This window comes from Diospyros lotus, chromosome 6 (assembly GCF_014633365.1).
Source record: "Diospyros lotus cultivar Yz01 chromosome 6, ASM1463336v1, whole genome shotgun sequence".
NCBI classification, from domain to species: Eukaryota; Viridiplantae; Streptophyta; class Magnoliopsida; order Ericales; family Ebenaceae; genus Diospyros; species Diospyros lotus.
Genome location: NC_068343.1, coordinates 24,350,805 through 24,372,438, shown reverse-complemented (window position 1 = coordinate 24,372,438; position 21,634 = coordinate 24,350,805). Strand labels below are relative to the sequence as shown.

Here is a 21,634-nt window from a genome sequence, read left to right as displayed (position 1 = left end):
GGTCAGCCAAAAACTAGATATAATACCCTAAACTATCTTTAAGATACCCCACAAAACATTTCTTCTCAGATTAGGATCCAACTTCTATATTCTCAACCTCTTTACATGCATCGGGCAACCCCAAATCCTAACATGCTTAAGACTTGACAGTTTCCCAACCCATATCTCATATGGTGTGGTCGAGATAGATTAGTTGAAGCTCGATTTATCAAATAAATCGCGGTAAGAACAGCATATTCCCACAGTGAAATAGGCGAATTTGTATAGCTTAGCATAGACCGAACCATGTCTAATAAAGTCTGATTCCTACGTTCAACCACATCATTCAACTATGGTGTATAAGGAGAAGTCAACTATGAAACTATACCACAAGACTTAAGATAATTAACAAATTCAGTTACTGAAGTATTCACCTCCTCGATCTAATCAACAAATCTTGATACTCTTTCCTGTTTGATTTTATATTTTTACCTTGAATTCTTTGAACTTTTCAAAGACTTCAGAGTTGTACTTCATTAAGTACACGTAACCATACCGTGACAAATCATCAGTACCATAATATTTACGAGCCCACATACATCTCAATATTGTATCAATCTTAATAGTTTAGTAGCCTTTTCCCCTTGTCTAAGAAAAGGAAACTTGGTTATTTTCCCAAGAATATAAGACTCACAAGTTAGCCCAGGTTTAGCACACAAATCACAAATAAGACCTTGATGAGCTAACTTTATAACCCTACTCTTACTAATATGGCCTAGCCTAAGGTGCCAGAACTGTTTAGGATTTACATGATTATCTCAAGAATGCTTCTCATTTACAGTGGTATGAAGTCTAACAATCATTTGTTGACTATATTCACATACATGTGTTTCCAAAAAGTATAAACCATTTACCATCATAATTTTTCCCATGCACATTATTATACAAAATATGGCATTCATTGCACGTAAAAGAAAATGTATAACCATGTCTTACAAGCTGTGGAATAGATATAACATTTCGAATCGCATTTGGAATAAATAAACAGTCATACAGTACCAACACACGCCCAGAGGTTAAAGATACAAAAATAGTCCCTATGGCTAATCCAACAACGCTTGGCCCATTGCTAACTTTTAAGGGCACCTTACGTTCCAAGCACCTTACTTTGACTTAGATCCTATGCAAATAAATATATATGAGAAGTAGCACTAGAATCTACAATCCAAGAAACAGGGAATCGACCAATTGTAAGATTAGTCTCAATGACACATAATGAAGGAATTATACCTTGACCCTCTGGACGCTTCCCTTTCAAGCTTCTCAGATAGTCGAGGCAATTTCTCTTCCATTGTCCCTTCTGACCACAAAAGTAACAGTTACCCTTGTCCTAAACCTCCTTACCCTTTAACTCTATGTACCCACCACCCATTTGAGCCCCCCTAACACTCATCTTCCTCTTCTTATATTTAGATTTCTTCTAAGAAGAAGAAGAGGCAACAACGAGAACTCCTTCAGGTCCTTTTCTTTGCATCTGCAACTAGGGTGGTTATTAACATATTTAATAACTCTGGAAGAGAATACTTGATTTTATTCATATAAAAATATGTAATGAAAGAGCTGAACAAATCCAGTAGCGATTACAGGATAAGATCAGTACAGAGTTGAGGGTTCATTGGGAAATCCAAGGCATCCAGTTGACTAATCCAATTGATCATACTGATGGCATGATCCCCAACGTCTGTACCCTCAACCATCCAGGCTAGAAACAACTTCTTTGATATTTCATACTAAGTGTCTGACTATGCTCACCAAAGAGGTCTCGTAAATGTTGTATCATGCTTGTAGCACTCGTAAAGTGCTCAAGTTGACGCTGCAAATCGTTGGACATCGATGCGGGAATATATTATAGGCTCTCATATCATGCTCTTTCAAAATTTCTCAAGTGATTATCTCCTCCTCAGTCACAGTATGGTGATTTTCCAAAGGTGGGGCATAGGACAAAGTGTCATCTATCATTTCTATATTGAGCACAAATTTTAAATTCCGAAACAAGTCAGAAAAATTAGGGTCAGTGAGCTTATTGGTTTCTAGAATACGAGATAATGGATTTAGTCCTGTCATTTTTATCTGCAGTAAATAAATAGTTATATTAGCTTTTATCTTTGTAAAAATGCCATTTATTAAGGACTTTAAACAAATGGGTACCCCCATTATTTTTTTTTTTTTTGAATCTTACACCTTCCAAGTAAGAAACATGATCCCTTTTAATTTCGGATCCAATAGAGGGTGATCAAATTCTCTTTCATAAGAGTACCCCTCACATTTTAGTTACTTTGAATATGCTCATAATTGAGTAGGCAACACTTAACACTACATCATATGTGGAGTTGGATCTTTGGTTTATAACCCATCATAAACCTCACATTTTAGTTACTTAGCTTGATGGACTACTTAAATCCCACCCACTATCTGGTTAAGTGCAATGAGTTGAACATCATCATCCCTCACATTTTAGTTACTTGATTAAGTGAGACCCATTGAACACCACCCCGTCTCATGGTTAATAGGAGAAAACAAATATTTTTCATAAAATGAACCATCACATTTTAGTTATTGGGTACGCCCAATCAGACTAATGAACCCTTACGACAATAGAAAGCCAAGATGTTTTCAGATTCATTGTTTAGATCTAATATTAAGTGTATGGGAAGATTTTCGGGCTTTTATCTTATTGGTCTCATCATTCATCCCATCACACAACCATTGCACAATAAGATGAATAATAGATAAAACAGAATGACCATGGGCTTGTGCATAGAATAAACCCAAGCCTCAAAAGTGTTGGTCCCTTAGGGAATGACTACTCAAGAGGAGGGATGAATTGAGTGATTAAAGTTTTTCACAATTTTAATAAATATTTTTTATTAATGATTTTATTTAAAAATATATATTTGATAAATATAATAAATTATGTTTGATATTAATAATTAATGCAAGTCACAAGATATAACAAGAATAAATAAAATTAGGTATAAGACAATTTATAGTGGTTCGGTGTCTCTATACACACCTACTCCACTCTCCCAAGATCTAACCACCATTGGGATTCCACTAAACCAATTTCACCAAGGTTTTCACACTAACTCAACTTAGAAACTAGATACACACCTAAATTACAATAAGTTATAGGGAACCACTACACCAAGGTTTCTACCATGGCTTACCTTGAAAACTAGATTTACCTATATTTTAAATGGTTCTAGAAAACTTATACAATCCACAGCTACAGTTTAAATGTTTACAAATAATTTGTCCACATTTGGACACAAATAAGAAATTAAGCACAAAATATACAAGGTAATAATATTTAAATAAATAAATAAACAGTGACCTCGATTTAAATGGAGAAGATCATATTCGATTTTGCAATATATTTTTCTCCTCTTGCCTTGTGACTCTTCGGTGGATATGCAATAATGTTTCAAGATTCTCGAATTGCTTGGATGTTTTGCTTGAGAGTATTTGAGAGCTTTTGAGTGTTTTGGATATGCAATGGAAGCACTTGGATATCTTCAGAATGAGTTTGGGGGGGGGGGGGGGATTTATAGGCATTTTGAACACTATTGCAACGGTCAAAATTCTAACCGTTGGGGCGAGAGTCGACTATTAAAAAATTGAGAGTCGACTTTTGCTTGAACGAGAGTCAACTTTTGTTTCAGTGAAAGCTAACTTTCGCTGGCACTCTTTTGACAAATTTTGTAATGGTAAAAAATTTGACCGTTGGGCATCAAGAGTCAACGGTCCAAATTTTATAAAAAATATTTTTAAATAATTTTTATGTATTTAAAATTATTTATTAAATATTTTTAATAAAAAATAATATTTTTGGTAATACATATGCTATGAAAAAATATTTTATAAATTAATCAAAAATAATTCAGTACTACAATTAATATATTTAAGAGAAATACTCTTTTTTGTTAATTATTAAAATACTATTATTTGTATATTAAAAAATACCCTTTTTATTAATCATCAAAACTTAATTAATATGAGCAAATTGGTTCAACAAAAAGTTTAAACCATGCCACATATCAACTCCTTATGTATTGTTTGCTTAACTGCTTCTTGCTACCGTAAACTTATTGACGTCGTCTTCAGATTACAACATTTGTAAAATAAAGACTAAAAAAAGCTACTTGAGCCTTATACCTTAGTATATACCTAAATTAATAAATTATTACATATTGAAATAAACCAACCGAACCCCTGTAACATTTATTCATTCAAACCAAGCCTATGCTCATCCTGAAAATACATCCACTTTCATTGCTAATTCAAAACAATTTTGAAAATGTGTGTATACCGCATATGTCAAATATTACAACCACTCCTCCAAACATGCATATCTAATCCCTCGTGTCGATGTCCAATGTGAATCATCACACAATCATCAACAACGAGAAAATTAGAACAAGTTGTCTGGGTACTAGAATCAATAGGAGTAGACTTTTGTAGCACTGGGAGTCAACTTCTGGGCTGCCCAAAAGTCGACTCTCCAAACTAGGAAAGTCGACAAAGTCGACTTCTACAACGCAGAATCGTCTTCTTCAATTAACCAACGATTTGAAGCCTAATTAATGCTAATTTAATACTATATTTAACACATGTGACCATGTATATGCATTAAATACCAAGCTGAGCCTCTTATACCATTGATGCAAATCTTGGGTATGGTCATGTCGGTTAATTTTTAAAAATTTATACACATCAGATGTGCACAGCATAATCAATTATATGCACCATACACACAACTTAGGTATTTAAGCAACACGCATACCTGCAATCTTATGTAGGGTTAGTACATAAACAATTTCTATACTGAGACCGCTCCATCTCACGTAGTATTGGTCTTAGTTGATCCATACTTAGTACGTTGTTCAATACTGTTTCGATTTCTTCTTCCTGAGCTAGACACAAAGGTCTCCATATACTCGTACCCACGTCTCAAATTTCCCTACGTGACTCTCACACGTATTAATTTCATAGCGGCAACAAAATTTATAGAGGAAGTAGAGGAAGTAACGTGAAGCAGTAAACACTGCTTCTTCAATTTAATCTCTGCTCAGAACCAATTCCTCCACCTCACACTATAAAAAAATTAATTTTTCGCGATGATTTTTTTTAGGCGGTTTTAGAAACCACCACAAAATACGGTGTTTTGCGGCGGTTTCTTTAACATTTAGCTGCGATTTTTCAAAACCATCGAAAAATTCATTAAAAACTTAATTTTATGGCGGCTTTCAAAAAATTGCCGCTAAATCTAGAAAATAAATAAATAATTAAAAAATTAAATTAAATTTTGCCGCGATTTTTGAAAAATCGCCTCTAAATTCAAATAAAATTAAATAATTAAATAAAATTTAATTAATATTTGTGGCAATTTTGAAAAATCGGTGCAAATATTTAAAAAAATATTAAATAATTAAATTTAGTGGCGGTTTTAGAAACTGACACTAAAATTTTAAAATAATTAATTAATTAAATAAAAATTAAATTAATATTTACGGCGATTTTGAAAAATTGCCGCAAAATATAATTTTTTAATCAATTTAGCGGTGATTTTTAAAAATGTTGTTAAATTAAAAAATAATTAAATAATTAAAAATAAAAATTCATTAAAAAATTTAATTTAAAAAAATAAAAAAATATGTAGCAAAATTTTAATAATTTTTAAAAAATATATAAACTCGTCATTTTATTTTTTAATAAATTAATTTATTTAATTTATTTAAAATTTATTCTATTATTCTTCTAAAAAATAATCCATTAATTTATATTAAAAAAATATAGAGTATATTTCTGAAAAATGGGATTGGTTTAGTGTATAATTTATATACGTTAATAATTAATAAGGAGGCTTCACAGATCAGCTGGTCTCATGTGCACACGCGCGTATAGGAGGTTACGAGTTTGAATCTAGGGATAGGAGAGGCTGGAAAATTAAATTTCTAATATGGCCACGTGGTGCGTTGGGAGGGGGGCTAGGCGCGGGCATGCGGGCTTGCGCCCGCGAGCGGCCAGGCACTCAGCTTTGCCGTTTAAACACTGGTATGGTAAATAGTGGTGGTTTTAAAACCGCCACTAAAATTCAAAAATTTTGACTTATTTTTGAAAATTCAATATTTTACAATTTTTTTGCGACGGTTTCAAAATCGCCGCTAAATATTTTAAAAATCGCCACAAAAAATAGCATTTAGCGGCGATTATTCTAGCTGTTGCTGAAAATCGCTACTAAATGCTTTGTGACACCTGATATACCGGTGGTTTTGAATTACGTTAATCGCCGCAAAATGAAAAAAAAAAATCACTGCAAAATACAAAAAAAACCACCGCTAAATACTGATTTTTTTGTAGTGTCATCTCAACCCTCCCAATTTTGTGCCACGTGGCTCTCCAATTTAAGCTACTGGTGGCACCAAGAGTCAACTCTCCATAAGGCAAAAGTCAACTCTTACCTCCTAGGGAGTCGATTCTGACTATGGAAAGTCGACTCTCCTACCTTGCTAGTTAACTTTTGACTGACTAATCCCTGAGACGCTATGGGTACAAGATGTCGATACCAGGCGTGATACTATAAGATGTGTGACTTTTTAGACTCATTACTAGCTAGCAATCAGATAGCACCAAAACCCTTTTCAGTACCGGTTAATCCTTTGACTCATCACCGAAATCTCTCCATATCTTGTTGACGATCTGAGAGTTCCTGAATAGCACCTAGTTGCGATTCAGGACATTATAGGTGGCAGTGAAGTCTCACTTCAAGTGAACCTATTATGAATGACGATTACTATGTGTTATAATCCTTTCATCACCTAACATCTCAATTGAGCAGGAGCCATAGATAGATAAACTCACAAACTCTGTAATTAACAGTAGATCAGGAAACTTCATTCATGATATTCAATCTGCACTAGTCAGAGACTGTCCTGTCACACTAACAGTAGATCAAATATGACATTTACCCCATTAATTACTAACGAGGGTGACAGATTCTATCCCCAATGCCTGTCTCCACATACTAGTAATACGGAACCACATAGATAAATCTCTCCATCACCCAATTGGATGGTTTGGCTCATTAGAAAATCCTACACACTAATATACAAAACAGTCGTGTTGGTTCAAGTCTAGGGATCAATACACATCGCAACTTGATGACAAGACCATTATCCACCATGCCGTGTGGTCTGTATTTGGCATCACATTTGACTGGTCATTTTCCAACAACCACCCATAGGTCTATTTGCGACATCTCATGTCATGTGGCATGTAACACACCACCCTCCTATCGGTATCCCATATTAAATGAGGTAATAACTCTTGTGTTAGTTCATACTCAACCAATCGGAGTCCCCATCCAAAGAATCTAAGGACTAAGAATAGTTTAAGAAATCATATTACTTGAGAATCTTGTCACACAATCTCAAAACCTTGAGAATAGGATTCCAAATAGAAAATTTAGGGACTCATTCATGTGTTAAACTAGAGAGCTCATGAATGGAAAAAAAAAAACCTTGCATTTTATTAATATATACAGAGATACAATTAATGCAACCAGTTACAAAGCCTATCAAACGTCATCCAAATTTAGTATTGGGGCACACAACACTTACAAAACAGTTCTCAGGGGTGGCTAGTTTTCTAAGTTAGTACTCCTTACTTGACTCGTATTGGTGGGTAGTTTTTAGATAGGGTAGATAAGGCCTTCTCCTTGGGGGCCCTAGGCATAGGCCTTTTAGCCAGGCCTACTCACTCATCTTTCAAAATATGCATACGTGTCAAATGAAAAACACACGTAGTGCTAATGTGAGCTGATTATGCATTAACTGCAAATTAGAAACAACCACATCTCACTAGCCCAAATCCCCATAAAACCTTATTTCCTTCTCCTTCTCCCTCCCCCTCTCTTTCTTTCTCTTGCCTCTGGTTGCTCGCAGTGGCAGACCCTCTATTCATCGCCATTGCAGCCACAACCATTCACCTCCGACGCAGACGTCGTAGCCACAAATGGGGAACAACCGCTGCAAACCAACTCCCATAATTGAGTGACGGCGGCAACTATGGCTACGTCGAAGGCGAATGGTGACCGTTATAAACCAAGTCTCAGAATCCATGATTGCGACAACTTCAACGGTCATGGCGACGTTTACATCAAACGCGAACGACAGTAGGTGCAACAACAACGAATGGAGGGCCTATTACTGTGGGCGACAACCAGAGGCGAGAGAGAGAGAGAGGAGGGGGAGGGAGAAGGAGAAAGAGAAAGGGTTTTATGGGGATTTGAGGTAGTGACATGTGGCAGCTTCTGATTGGCAATGAATACACAATTAGCCCACATTAGCATCACGTGTGTTTTTTGTTTGACACATGTGTATAACAGTTAGCCCCAACTAACACTGAGCTAATGAGTGAGGGATGCGAAATGATTTTGAAAGATGAGTGAATAATGGGTAACATTTTAAAATTGAGTGACCAAGTAATAACTGGATGCAAAGTTCAGTTAGCATTAGTGTTTAACCCTATTAAATATATATATATATATATATATATTTATACTGGACGATGGTTTTGTGGGCCGCTACACCCTATGCAAGTGCATACATCTTATTGTTGGATTTTTCTGGGTTTAAAGGTAAATGTATAGATTCATTAAATTCATGATACAAAATTAATGATGCCATTGGCATCCATCCATCCTATACAGACAATACAAGAAAATCATTTTATTATATCAAAATGGCATTTATATTTACAAAGTCTAAGTTACATAAACACGAAATATTATCTTCATGTTCCAGTCATAAAAAACAATGTTCTCCTCAAATACAATATAATTTATAATGTTACATATATTTGTATGACAAGCCCAACCATATTATTATTTTACACCTTACATATCAAAGTCCCCACATATACACACTTACTTAAAGAATAATTGTAATAATTTTTTGTAAATAAATAATAATTAAACTGAGTGTGAATCATCTTTGAGTATCGAATTTTCAGAACTTGAATAGTTTTGATGAGGATGCAACTTAGGCTTCACTTACAGCGTCTAATTCCACTTCCTGTTCTTTGACTTCTCCCCATAGTATCAGCAATACGGCTGCTACGATTAATGCAATTGCTGCCAAGCTGAGAGAGAGAGAGAGAGAGAGAGAGAGAGAGAGAGAGAGATTAAAGGAGTGATGCATAATATTGAAGGGAAAAGCACAAAGGGAGGGATGAATGAAGACTGAAGAGTCAAAAAGATAACCTTAATTACCTTGTGACATACAACTTCTCGCCCAGAAGGAAGTAGCCAGTGGCTGTCATAAGAATCAATCCAAAGGGGTTGGCGGTGGACACGAACAAAGGCCCCATCTCTGAAATACACCATGTGGTAATGGTGGTTGACAGCCCCGACCCCAACACTCCCTGCAAGCCATGCATGTAGCCGACGACAAGAAATTAATTTAGAAACAAGCATGAAATTAATCAAATAATATATTGTTGGAATTAATGCGTCTTGATGGATCTTAAGTACGTGCATTGAAAAAGTCTTCAAGATTAGATGCTATTGTTCATATGGGGCTCGGGTAAGTGGACATATCCATTCGGGTGAGTAAACATGTCTATTTGGATGTGAAAGGTGCAACGAAAAAGATATGTACCTTTACCAGAAAGTGCAATTTGGATCGTCATGTCGCGTCTAAATAAGAAAAGATGCGATCTGGATATCCAAATTAAACTGGATCAAAGAACATAACCTTTCACAATTAGACACTTGAAAACTATAAATAGGACCCCCCCTCCCCATATCCCATTCTATCAAGAAATCAAAAATCAATTCAAGTTATTGATTTTATACGTTCCTTCTCTAATATACTTTCATAATTTTCTATTATTTTCAAGTACAAGCAATTCTAAAATCTTTTCGTTAAGTCAAGAAGAAAAGTATTATCAAGTTTGGTTTTGCTCGTTGAAATTAGTATCGTGTTATACTAATTTTTGAAAGAAGTGTTGTTTTTGGAAGACAGACGTCCATTGATCCTTTAACACCATTGAGGGGGTGAAATCTATCTTAAGGAGATTTGTTTTGGCATATCTCATTCAATCTGATTCTATATTCTTTTTTTAAATCTCCTTTTATTGAATAATTGTGTTTCTTTTTTATTGTTAATGTGCATATTATATTAATCAAATTCAGATTTTATTCCTATATATATATATATATATATATATGCTAAGCTTTTATTTTTTTTTATTAAATGATAAAACAACTAAATACTAGAAAATAGATTAAAAACAAAAAAATCAAGGTTTTAATTAATAAGATGCTTTGTCGAGAAGATTACTGCAAAAGATGCAGCCCAGAGCCTGACATTCCATCCCAACTTCCATTGTGTCTTATCCTTCTCAGCTAACAGAGCATAGACAACTGATTGAATGGCAGCCATTAGATTTATCAAGAACGGGACGAGGAAAATGTTGCCACTGTCAACATTGAACTTGCCCTACCAAGTGAATAAATTAATCAAAAGCGAGTAGATATAATATATATATATATAACAGATTCAACATTATAAATATTAACATATAACTAGAGATAAAATTACCTGAATTGTCAAGAAGAATGCATTGCTTAGTGTAGAAAGTAGGGCTAGAATTAAGCCCATAATTTGATTGTCGTGCTTTTGTTGCTGCTGCTGTTGCAGGAAGCCAAATTTGAGTGGCCAAGGGTTAACTTCTAAGCGTTTGAAAGAGGCCAAGAGTGTGGCGCCCACAATGCTCAACGCAACTCCTGCTACTTTTATCTTAGGATGTCTTTGAGCTGATAAGCTCTCCAGCCTTGCATAATTACATCTTCATTTAGGAGTAATATTCCAAAATTTTAGACAAGCCTGACTTAAGAATATTTGTGATTTTAGGCGAGAGTAACTTTGATGGCCGTTTAATAATATAAATAAATATTAAAAATTATTTAATTTTTATTTTACTTGTTTTTAAATATGCAAAATCTCTAATTAAATTTATATATTCAAGTTTAGAAAATAAATCTTTTCAATTAATAATATAAATAAGAGAAAAAAAATTCTGAAAATGCAAAAGTTAAATAAGTAAAAAATATGAAAAGTCCACAGTCAAATCTTGTAAATTAAAATATTATCAATTTACTTTTATTTTTTTTTCTTTAATGCCTACATCAAATCGGATTCCTTAGACAAAATTTTTGCTATTCAAATAATCATTTTATTAAATTATCTCTTTAAAATAACGTTACTTCTTACTTTTTTTATTACATTATTAATTTATATGTCGCTATTCATTATTTAACATTAAATAGTTGATGATGATATTTTGGACTAGTCAAACTATCATAATTCTCTAGTTCCCAAGAAAAATATTTTCGCTATCCAAACCAACTTCTCCAAATAGGCACTTTGTTGGCGGAATCAAATCTTTACTCCAGGAAATCACCATCTCGACCGTATCATGAAATGAAACATTCATCAATGATTAATGTTAAAGAAGGGTGCCCAGAAAGAAAAATTTGATGTTAAACAAGCTGATATATAAAGATAGTTTAAAAGCCAAAATTGTTAGAGATGAGACGTGAACTACTTTCTAGGCACCTGAAAGCTAGGCAGAGCAGAAAGGCGATTGCAGGAGTGAGATTGACAATGGCTGAGATGAACGTCGGTGATGTTGAAGCCATGCTCTCAAGGTACAGATTCTGGAACAATGAACCTCTGTAGAAATTTAATTGTCATTGATCATCCTCACATGTTGTTAATAACCAGCTAGCTAGCCAGCTAGGGAAAATGTCTCTCTTTCTCTCTCTCTAGATATATATATGTGTGTGTGTGTGTGTGTGTGTATGTTTAAACGAGATACAAAAGGATCGATGTCGATGGAGAGTACTATTTTTAGTACTTACCCTAAAAGCCCATTTACTACGGAGATGCACAATAGCTTCCATGTGGGTTTGGTGGGCGCGCTGATCCTGGTACATAACAAAACACACGTACGCGACAGTCAAGAAGAGACAATTGATCGAGTTTCAGTAATTGCTTTCCTCCACAACTAGCTAGCAGCTAGTGAGAATACAACGATCTAGCTACTCCCAAGCACAGATCTTGATTTGGAAAGTGAAGATATGATAACTAGCCAAGATATGGAGAAGAAGAAGAAGACGAACCAACCTGGACTCGTAGAAGATGACGAAAGGAGAAAGAGTGATTGCACCACAGATGAAACGATAAGAAATGAGAATGGAAACGGGCATGGAATCCCCCACTATGGCTTGCTTGCAAAATATGTTGATTCCTACGGAAATCACTTGGGGAATCAACAGCAAAACTACATGAGTGGCGAGGCTGTGCTGCGGCATTTTCAACGAGTAATTAATTAACTAAACGAAGGGGGAGAGATCATATAGCAAGGACTTTGCAGCAATGTTTGCTAGAGAACAGTCTATTTATATATGCCTAATTAAGCGCTCTGGACGAGTTACCATGATGGGGGGGGGGGGGGGGGGGGGGGCGAAGGGCGAACGAAGTCACGCTGAAAACTGCGTGCATGTCACTGAGCCATGCATCTGAACTCATTCATGACTAAAATTTGTTATAATTATTATAAAAAGAAAAAATTAAAATATATATAAAAAATAAAATACAATACGTTCTCTTAAACTCAAACTTGCCTTACCATTTTAGTGAAGTTAAGTTTTAGCCTTAAAACTCACACGAAATTGAATTGAGTTGAAACTGTGAAAATGTTATAATTGTCGTAAATTGAATTGAATTAATTGCGAAAAAATATTATATTCATAAATAAATTTAACAAATAATTTTCATAACTAAAATTAATAAATTGACGTAACATATAAAAATTTATAATAATTCTACTCAAATACATAAAAATCTCATTTAAAATTAATAATAAATATACTCATTATTTTAAATTAATTATTATTAATTTTAGATAAAATTATTATAAATGAAAACATAAAAAGAATCTTCCTTAACCGCGTGGTCCCCCGTTCTCCGTCCTTATATGGTTTAAAATTAAAAATAAAAAAGAAGACAAAAATCTTCTAGAAGCAAGAGTGATTGCGCCACAGATGAAACGGTAAGAAGTGAGAATTGTAATGGGCATCGAATCCAATATGGCTTGCTTGCAATATATATATATATATATATATATATATGTTGATTCCTACCTAGAGTTGGAAAATGGATCAGTCGGACTGGGTTGGGCCGACTAGTGAAATATCCAAAAAATTTTAAAAGACTCAAAGGTAATTTATCTTGGGGCAAAAATAAAATTTAAGAATAAATTGAGGCTATAAGGGTAATTTATTACCGTATGAATGATTGAATCGATTGCTGGGAGTGCCCTGAAGCCGAGATGCCAAAGAAAAATGATGCGGCATTAACGAGCACCCCGAGATAGGATTTATGGTGCTGAAAGAAATCAGATTGGGAACAGTTTTCGGTACAACAAAAAGACAGTTGTCAATTAGGTTGCAAAATCGAATCTTTATAGATGATTTCCCAGAAGTCAACGGAAGCTTGAGAGGGCTATGGTTTTTCATAAGGAACAACCCTTCGGAGGTTTCAGGAAGAAACAAAAAGGTTTAAGGCCAAAACGAATATTCGGGCCTAAGTGTAGTTTTCTAAAATTGCCAGAGGAAGGCCGAAACAATGGTTTTTAGAAATCTTCAGGTGTCAAGTGGATATTTTAGGACTCGAGGGTCTTGAATAAAATATTGGAAAGTTTAGGGGCTAAGAAAAATGGGTCAAAAAGTAAAGACTAAAAGTTGAGGGGCCAAAGTATAAAAAAGTGAAAAAAATAGCCATGGGAGACTGACCAACACATGGCCGGTCGGCCATGGCTGATTTTTTCCACAGGGTTGCACGAGGGATGGTTAGGGGAGCAACTTTTGCAAAGGAAGATTTGACAAAAGCAACCAGGGTGGCCGAAAATTGAGCAAAAATCAACCAAGAATTCGGCCAATTAGTCAAGCTCCTGCAACTCGATTTCTTGGTCGGCAAGGGCAACTTGAGGGTTGATCTAGGGGAGGTTGAAGCTCCTAAGATGTCGGGTAAGGCAGCCAAGGGCGTTTGAGGGTTCGATTTTGCCTATAAATAGACGTTGAAGGAGGTCAAAAATTTGAAGAGTTTGAGCTTCAAATTGGCCGTGTTATTGAACGAATTGGTCGCCCAAAATAAGGGGCTTTTGAAGCCCATGAGATGTAGAAACATTATGGAGAGTTTGATGCATTTTGGTTGTGTTTTGATAGCGATTCAAAGCTTCCTCGGAATTGGAGGCGGGCGGCCGATCCGAGAGTTTGGCTGGCCAAACGGAGGCCCTTCGATGCTCCTTTCGAAGCCCAAGATGTCCCATATAGATCGACTGAAGAAGAGGAGTAAGATGGCATAGGTTTCTAGCATTGTCGGCAAGGCCGACATTGGAGAAGAAGGCCGGCGCGTGGCCTTCAGGCGCTGCCTACACGCGCAGAGCCACGCGCCAGCACATGGGGGCATATAGGGTGGCCTAAAAACTCTGGAAAAATCTCTAAATTCCTAGAAAATTGTTATCTCGATGTCTGGGCAAAAAGATTTAGAATTAGACTTCCCGATGTCTGGGTTTTAGCATCAAATAACCTCGTTTTGCATGAAAACGCAACATTCGGGTAAGTTCAGTATTTTTCTTTTGAAGTTTATAGCGTATGATGAATTCTTGTGAAATTAAATTTGAGAAAAAAGTCTCGATGGTATTTATTGAAATTTTTAGAAGGAAAAATGAGAGAAAATGAAGGAAAATTAAAATAAATGGAATATTGAGGATATTTAGTGATTAAATATTATTTTATGATTGAGGTGATCGAGATGATACGATTGGTGCAACTTTTGAGAGTTGGCATGACAATCGAGGTCGGGCACGCATATCGAGGCGATGTGCGCTTTTCGGGGTGTCCTGATCTTTGGGCAAATGTGAGTAATTTTATCCTAAACATGGTTTTGTGAGTGGTTTTCTCATAAAAACTTATATTTACGATACGATTGTTATATATGCATGCTACTTATGAATGCAATATTCATTTTGTCATATTGCATGGAAAGTCGTGATAATTGCATGGCACGATATTATTATCACATTGATATTTGTGCATGGGAATGGGATGTCGCCCCCAGAGTGTAGCCATAATTCCCCTAGGGCAATGATGGAATAACGTTAGGCTTATCCTGTAGGGGTCTAGGATTTGCCTAGGATTTCGTGCCAAGCTGGTGGGCCTAGGAAGTTACATTAGGGGCAAATGTTGTTCATGTTATTGCATCATGCATTCATATATATATATATATGTTTTGGACCCTCACTATAAGTTTCATCTTCTAATGGGTTATGGCCCTAGAACATTCAACATTCCAGTTTAGACTTGCAGCTTAGGCAATGAGCAGGTTGAGATGAGACGGCACGTGATGGAGTGGCCAATGAACTCAGCGAGCCGATTCAGATATGTTTTAGCTTATGCTTTATTAATGATTAGTCTTGTTACAATGTTTATGGAATCTCCATGTTTTTTATATTTGAGATATAATATACGGTACAGATATAATATAAGGTGAATTCAGGTATGTACCATATTAGGTTTCGATTATCGCTTCCGTATATTGTGAATGATTTTCTTGGGGTTTTGTTTGAAATTCTGTACTTAAGGTTTAAGTTATGTACCGAGAAAGAAAGAAAAATAATTTATGTATATTTTGGGGCCCCAGCATAGTGACACGCTCGGTAAGAGAAAAACGGGGCGTTATAGTTGGTATCAAAGCGGAATTGTTGAAGACATAGGAAGTGTCTGAGCCTTGAGTGACTCTAGTATAGTCGATATTAGAGTGAATCTAAGGAAAAGGTCGCGTGTGGCTAGATAAGCAAAGCCACCGTAAGATTTGGGTATTGACGGTTACTGGATAAGTGTGGTGTAGTGGAAATGCACGTCTTTCCTGGGATTTTACCTGGTGTACTATTCACGAGCAGACACTATTTTAGTAGACGACTACTATTCTTGGTGAATAGTAGAATGCCTGATAGAAGCTAGCACAAGATTAGTCTGATGGCTTAGCTGTCAAGTTAAGGATCGAGGGATAAGGATTTTCGAGGATCATTTAATATCTCAGAAATATGATATAAAGATAAGGGATCCATCGGATTGGATCGAACGAGAGGCCAAAGATGGCCAAATGATGGCGCATAGGTGCGTCAATTGATGAGCTGAAAGTGGTGTAACCGATGTGAATCGTGAAAATGGGATAAAGAAACCCTAGCAGCCCAACGACACTACTGGTTGAGTGTTCACAGTGACAAATCTGAATATAGGGACCAAGGCAGAAGGCTTGTAATGAGCTTATGATCAACGTACCGGGGAAACTTGTAAACTATTTCGCGATATGGGTCTGGGACCCAAGGTCTAAGTTGCTTAGTGAACTGCCGAGTAGACGATCAGATGCTGAAAATTTGGGGCAACACAATAGGGTCTATACCTTGTAGAGAATTCCAAGTTTTAATGGTCTAGGATGCGAGGTGTGCCGCTAGTTATTGTTGATCGATGGCCGGAAGCCTAGGGAATCAACCTAAGGTAAGATGGATTGAATATGGATCGAGTGTCCTATTTAAAAGATTGCATCGAGGTTTGTGATCATCTTTGGGATTGATGACACAACGAGCAATGGGAGGCTCGAGGGCCTAGAATGAATGTTCTTGCAGAGAGAGTTGGACTCATGGCAGCGACAAAGAACGATAACTCTAGGAGGGCTATAATGAGACCGTGCAGTTTTCACCCGGGACGTACCCATGTGAGGGTCAACATATGATGTAGGAGTAAGCCTACTATGTGATCGGGGTGATGATGACAACTTGTGTGCTAGCTGACGGTAAGTGTAGTGCCTAGAAAGAATTAATTTAATAGTCGTGTGCCGATAGTCAATTAGATTTGAAGAACAAAATACGAGAGTTAGTGGATTCTCGATAAATGAGATTTTAGGTAGTGGAGCGCGGCTAGTCTAAAACCTTGACGATGAGTTGTGAGATGGAAGCCTCAACTCAAGGTAGAGATCGGGTACCAAAAGGGAAAGAATTGATAGGTTGTATGAATCGAAAAAAATGATAATGATGAGACCTAGTCAGCAGAGGTTGTGACTACAGTGTAGTGTGCCAAATGGATCTGCGGAATCAGGTAAAATTGTCGATGGTCAACCTGACAAGGTGAACTTGAAGGCACCATGATGAATAGTGGATTGAGAGCCATGATTAATTACAAGGAAATTGAGTACTCGAAAGATGATGATTTCGAATCTTCAGAGATAAATCGATTTGGAATTCCTGAGGAATTTTCTAAAGAGATCTATCTTAAAGGTCATGGAGGCTTTTAGGATTTGTGATGAGAGAATCAAGTGATGGCAGATGTGCTAGAATGGCAGGTCGCTGTAGGGGAAGCTGCAGACCTAAATTGATTAACAGATTTAAGATTTTCAATTTTGGAGAATGAAAGTCTCATATAGCTAGACGGTTAGTCTATGTAGCCCTAGTAGGCAAATTGAGAAATATATAGCTGGACAATCATTAAAATGATGTCAGCAAGTTATGAAAATAAGGAGCCTATTGTTATGAGGTATAGACACTTGTGGTCAGTGAAAAAATCGTAAGAGAAATGGAAAATAACTAGGATATATTCTCGGAAGATTTAACGGGATTATTTCTTAATGATGAAATTACCAATGATAACTTGGATGCTTAGCTTGTGTGACTTGATTAAGGAAGTGAATTATCAGGTGATAATTAGAAGCTGATATTTTACCTCGATTTGATTAATTATTAAAACAGTTGCAGGAGGATGACATATCTTATGATCAATATACAATCGAGGGTAAAACAAGAGAATGGAACATCAAAAGTACCGAAGCATAATATTCATTCCATATGTTCAAAATAGTTACAGGAGATCAAACCATACAATTACTCAAAAGAAAAAGGCAAACCATAGAACTGATAATGATGTCGGTGCTCAGTGATGACGATGGTTGCCAAACACGACATGTCCCAGCTCATCGATGTCATCTGGAAGTGGCATCTGGCTACTGCTGGTTTCACCAAGGTAAGGTGGAAGGGTAGCCTCTGAGAAACTAGGATAAGAGACATCCTCGGGGATGATGGGAAGATCGGAGTTCCATTTTGGATTTTGATCGGGTTGTAGGAGAGACCAATCTAGGATAGGTTGGGAATATGCAGGATAGGTAGCAAAGAGTAAATCTTGAAAATAAGCTCGATAAGGTTGCAAATCACTAACCTGCTGTTGAAGGGTAAGAATGTGAGATATACAACCATAGACGGGATATTGGAGCCGAGCTAAAGCCTCAATGGTAAGTGAAACGGCTGCCTCAGACTGGTCTTTTGCCGGAAGTCGGTACAAAAGGAGGGAAGCATTACTGACACCAAAAACTCTGTGGATGGCAGAAAAGTCAATAGCTCCTTCCTCATGACTGAAGTACAGGGCAAAGAAGCACCGTGGAGGGCATTGGGCATGCAAGACCATGCAGGCACCACACCAAGGCCGGGGTTTTGGTATTTTGCATCTTGGTATGATAGATCCAAATTCTGGCTAAATCTAAGCAAATCAAATATGGGTCAGATCTAATGGGTTGAATTAGGGATGGGTCAAACCTGAAACGGATCGAGTCAGGTCAGATCGACCCGGATCTGGCAGCAATGATAGGGACGGCGACGGTCGCGATGGCGGTCGAGGGAAGCTAGGCGGAGACTGGTGGCTGCGCGAGGTAGCTGGCAGTGGTGGCGGCAGCCGGATCTGGTCGACGGAGGGCCGTTTGGGCCGTCGGAGATGGCGATCGGTGACTTGGGGCACGGAGAAGCCGCATGGTGGCTCGCGGTCGATGGCGAAGCAGGCACTGAAGTGGTTGCAGAGAGGGCAACGGCGGTCGTCGGAGGTGGTGGCGACGCTGGAATGCAGAGGGGGCCGGTTGTTGTTCGCGCGCAGGGTTGGTGCATCTTAGAGGAAGGAAGGAAGAAGAAGAAGAAGAAGAAGAAGAAGAAGAAGAAAGAATAAGAAGAATAAGAAGAAAAGAAAAAAAAAATGTAGAAATTTTCTTTATGGAAAAATGTGTTTTATTATTCCGGAGATTTTGGCAAGAAGAAAAAATTTATCCGAACACGCAAAAGTTGAGTTCGAGGCTTTTCGGATAATTATAGTCCCGACCCTATATTTCGAAACATGGAGCAACGTAGGGTTCGAAATGAAATTTTTGGGAATCAGGTTTCGAAATAGAATACTAAGATGTTTCGAAATAAGATGTTTTAGCAAGCGGTTGTTAGAAGGTCGTGATTGGACACTTCAGAATAGTTGTGCCTATAATAGGACTCGTGAAAAGAGTTTAATGAGAATAATCTGCCAGATGCAGTGAGAGCTCGTGATAACTCAAAGGATCTGATTACGTGTTAGTGCAACATGACTGTTATATGTATTTCCCGCATCACCCCGCATGGGCCAGACTCGGTCCGATAGACCGGCCCAATCACCCAAGGCCAAGAAGGCCCGGACGACCTCGTCAAGGAAGGTCCAGCCCCCACCAAAGATCCGGAACTCGTAAAGCGAGCATATGGCGAGTTCCCGGTAATCCCCCAACGAGCTCGGAGCAATCGACTAACGAGCTCCTGAAATATCCTCCAGATCGCTGGACCAACCAGGTCGCTCGCCCAAAACCTCCAGCTCGCATGAGTGGCAAAGCTGCTGAGAAGTCAGAGGTAGGGTCCGATCACTTTATCTGTAACAGCCCATGCCCCTCTTAATGAGGATCCCACTCCCGGTCTTGCGAAGGGGGTAAGAACTGTCTGTCCCCCATTATACAAACACTGTATTTTTATATATTATCTAGATTGTAAAAGCCCCTCAAGATAAATGGAAATCAAAGAGACCATGAGAGGCAAGAAAGACAAAAAAGAATAATTAGATACCGCCACTCTGGGAGAATAATCAGAGGGCGGCCGTGGACTAGGCATCGTTCTGGCCGAACCACGTAAAAGATTCTGGTGCACACGCTTGGAACTTTGGGGGGGAGGGGTTTTCTTCCTTCCTTCTCGGTATTTTTGGATTGACTCACCGCGGCCCAAAACGAATCACGGTCGGCCGAAATCAAACGTCGACAATGACCAAATGAATGCGTGTGGATTACACCAAGGCACAAAGAAAACTACCCGACATATGACTTGGAACTGATAGCTAAGGTATGTGCTGTTGAGGTTATGGAGACACTACCAAAATGATGGAACATTTGATGTGCTTACAAACCACGAAAAGCCTGAGGTGTGGGTTCTCGCAGAAGGAGTTGAACGAGAGGTAGCGATGGTGGATAGAGTTCCTCGAGGACTACGACTGCACTACTTCGTATCACTTGGGGCGTGGTCGTGAGGTGTCGACGCATGACCTGGGTGGATAGCTGTGAGTGTCAGATGATGTTGAAGGCTTGTTGGCCTACTAGCTATGAGCATAGTGCCGAATGGATCGTTTGTCTTTATCGCCGGCCTAAGGGTTTAGCTGGATCTAGTGATCAAGATACGAAAGCATGTGTGATTGATGAGTGTTATGGTCTATTATTGATGATTGTGGTCAGCCCAAGAGTTATGATTTTTGAAATGCAAGAAGGCATTCTTAAAAGATATGGGGTAGGATGTGCATGCCGAAAATGTTGGAAGATGTGTGGTCATTTATAAAAGAGCCATAACAGGAAATTATGTGAATGACACGGTATGTTTGTAAGCATTGGACGTGTAAGGAACACAAATAGAGGTGTTTGTCAAGGATCAAATAAATATTTGATTTAAGGTGTACAGGTAATAAGCTATATATTGTCTTAGTTACCTTAACGGTCAGATGAAAATTTCGAGGCCGAAATTTCTTTAAGGAGAGGTGAATGTAATACCCGAGAAATTCTAACAGACTCAAAGGTAATTTATCTTGGGGGCAAAAATTGAATCTAAGGATAAATTATGGATATAAGGGTGATTTATTACTGTATAAATGACTGAATCGACTGCCAGGAGTGCCCTGGAGCCGAGATGCCAAAGAAAAATGACGTGGCATTAACGAGCACCCCAAGATAGGATTTATGATGCCGAAAGAAATCGGTTCGGGAACAGTTTTTGGTACAACAAAAAGGCAGTTGCCAATTAGGCTGCAAAATCGAATTTTTATAGACAACTTCTCAGAAGTCAACGGAACCTTGAGAAGGCTTTGGTTTTTCATAAGGAACAACCCTTCAGAGGTTTCAGGAAGAAACGAAAAGGTTTAAGGCCAAAATGAAAATTCGGGTCTAAGTACAGTTTTCTAAAATTGCAAGAGGGAGGCCGAAACAATGGTTTTTTGAAATCTTCAGGGGTCAAATGGATGTTTTAGGACTCGAGGGTCTTGAACGCAATATTGGAAAGTTTAGGGACTAAGAAAAAGGGGTTAAAAAGTAAAGACCAAAAATGGAGGGGCCAAAGTGCATAAAAGTGAAAAAAAAAATAGCAATGAGAGGCTAACTAGCACATGGTCGGT

The 21,634-nt window shown here is 37.5% G+C and overlaps 2 protein-coding genes across 4 annotated transcripts; both read right to left on the bottom strand.

Annotated features, from left to right (window-relative positions):
• Positions 1–8,939: 8,939 nt before the first annotated feature.
• LOC127803306 (WAT1-related protein At1g25270-like) lies at positions 8,940–12,451 on the bottom strand. 3 transcript variants are annotated; one of them, XM_052339431.1, is made up of 7 exons: positions 12,231–12,451; positions 11,966–12,031; positions 11,661–11,777; positions 10,644–10,875; positions 10,383–10,541; positions 9,311–9,462; positions 8,940–9,180 (listed from the first exon to the last, which is right to left on the bottom strand). In XM_052339431.1, exons 1-7 carry the CDS (start codon positions 12,416–12,418, stop codon positions 9,081–9,083), a joined length of 1,014 nt encoding a protein of 337 aa, XP_052195391.1. In that variant the 5' UTR covers positions 12,419–12,451; the 3' UTR covers positions 8,940–9,080. The 3 variants fall into 3 exon arrangements, with proteins under 3 accessions (XP_052195391.1, XP_052195393.1, XP_052195392.1); XM_052339433.1 differs by lacking the exon at positions 8,940–9,180 and adding an exon at positions 9,699–9,775 and having other exon boundaries at positions 9,343–9,462; XM_052339432.1 differs by lacking the exon at positions 8,940–9,180 and having other exon boundaries at positions 9,352–9,775.
• Positions 12,452–18,091: 5,640 nt separating this feature from the next.
• LOC127804412 (LOB domain-containing protein 29-like) lies at positions 18,092–18,619 on the bottom strand. The gene has a single exon (XM_052341271.1). The coding sequence runs from the start codon at positions 18,617–18,619 to the stop codon at positions 18,092–18,094; it is 528 nt and encodes a 175-aa protein (XP_052197231.1).
• Between the last annotated feature and the right edge of the window lie 3,015 nt (positions 18,620–21,634).

Coding starts and splice junctions, on each gene's coding strand:
- LOC127803306 (XM_052339431.1), bottom strand. CDS start 12,418: ATGCCGCAGCACAGCCTCGCCACTCATGTAGTTTTGCTGTTGATTCCC. Junction 11,778..11,965: donor GTAGTAAATGGGCTTTTAGG/GTAAGTACTAAA, acceptor AAATTTCTACAG/AGGTTCATTGTTCCAGAATC. Junction 9,181..9,310: donor GAGAAGTTGTATGTCACAAG/GTAATTAAGGTT, acceptor TCTCTCTCTCAG/CTTGGCAGCAATTGCATTAA.
- LOC127804412 (XM_052341271.1), bottom strand. CDS start 18,619: ATGGTCTTGCATGCCCAATGCCCTCCACGGTGCTTCTTTGCCCTGTAC.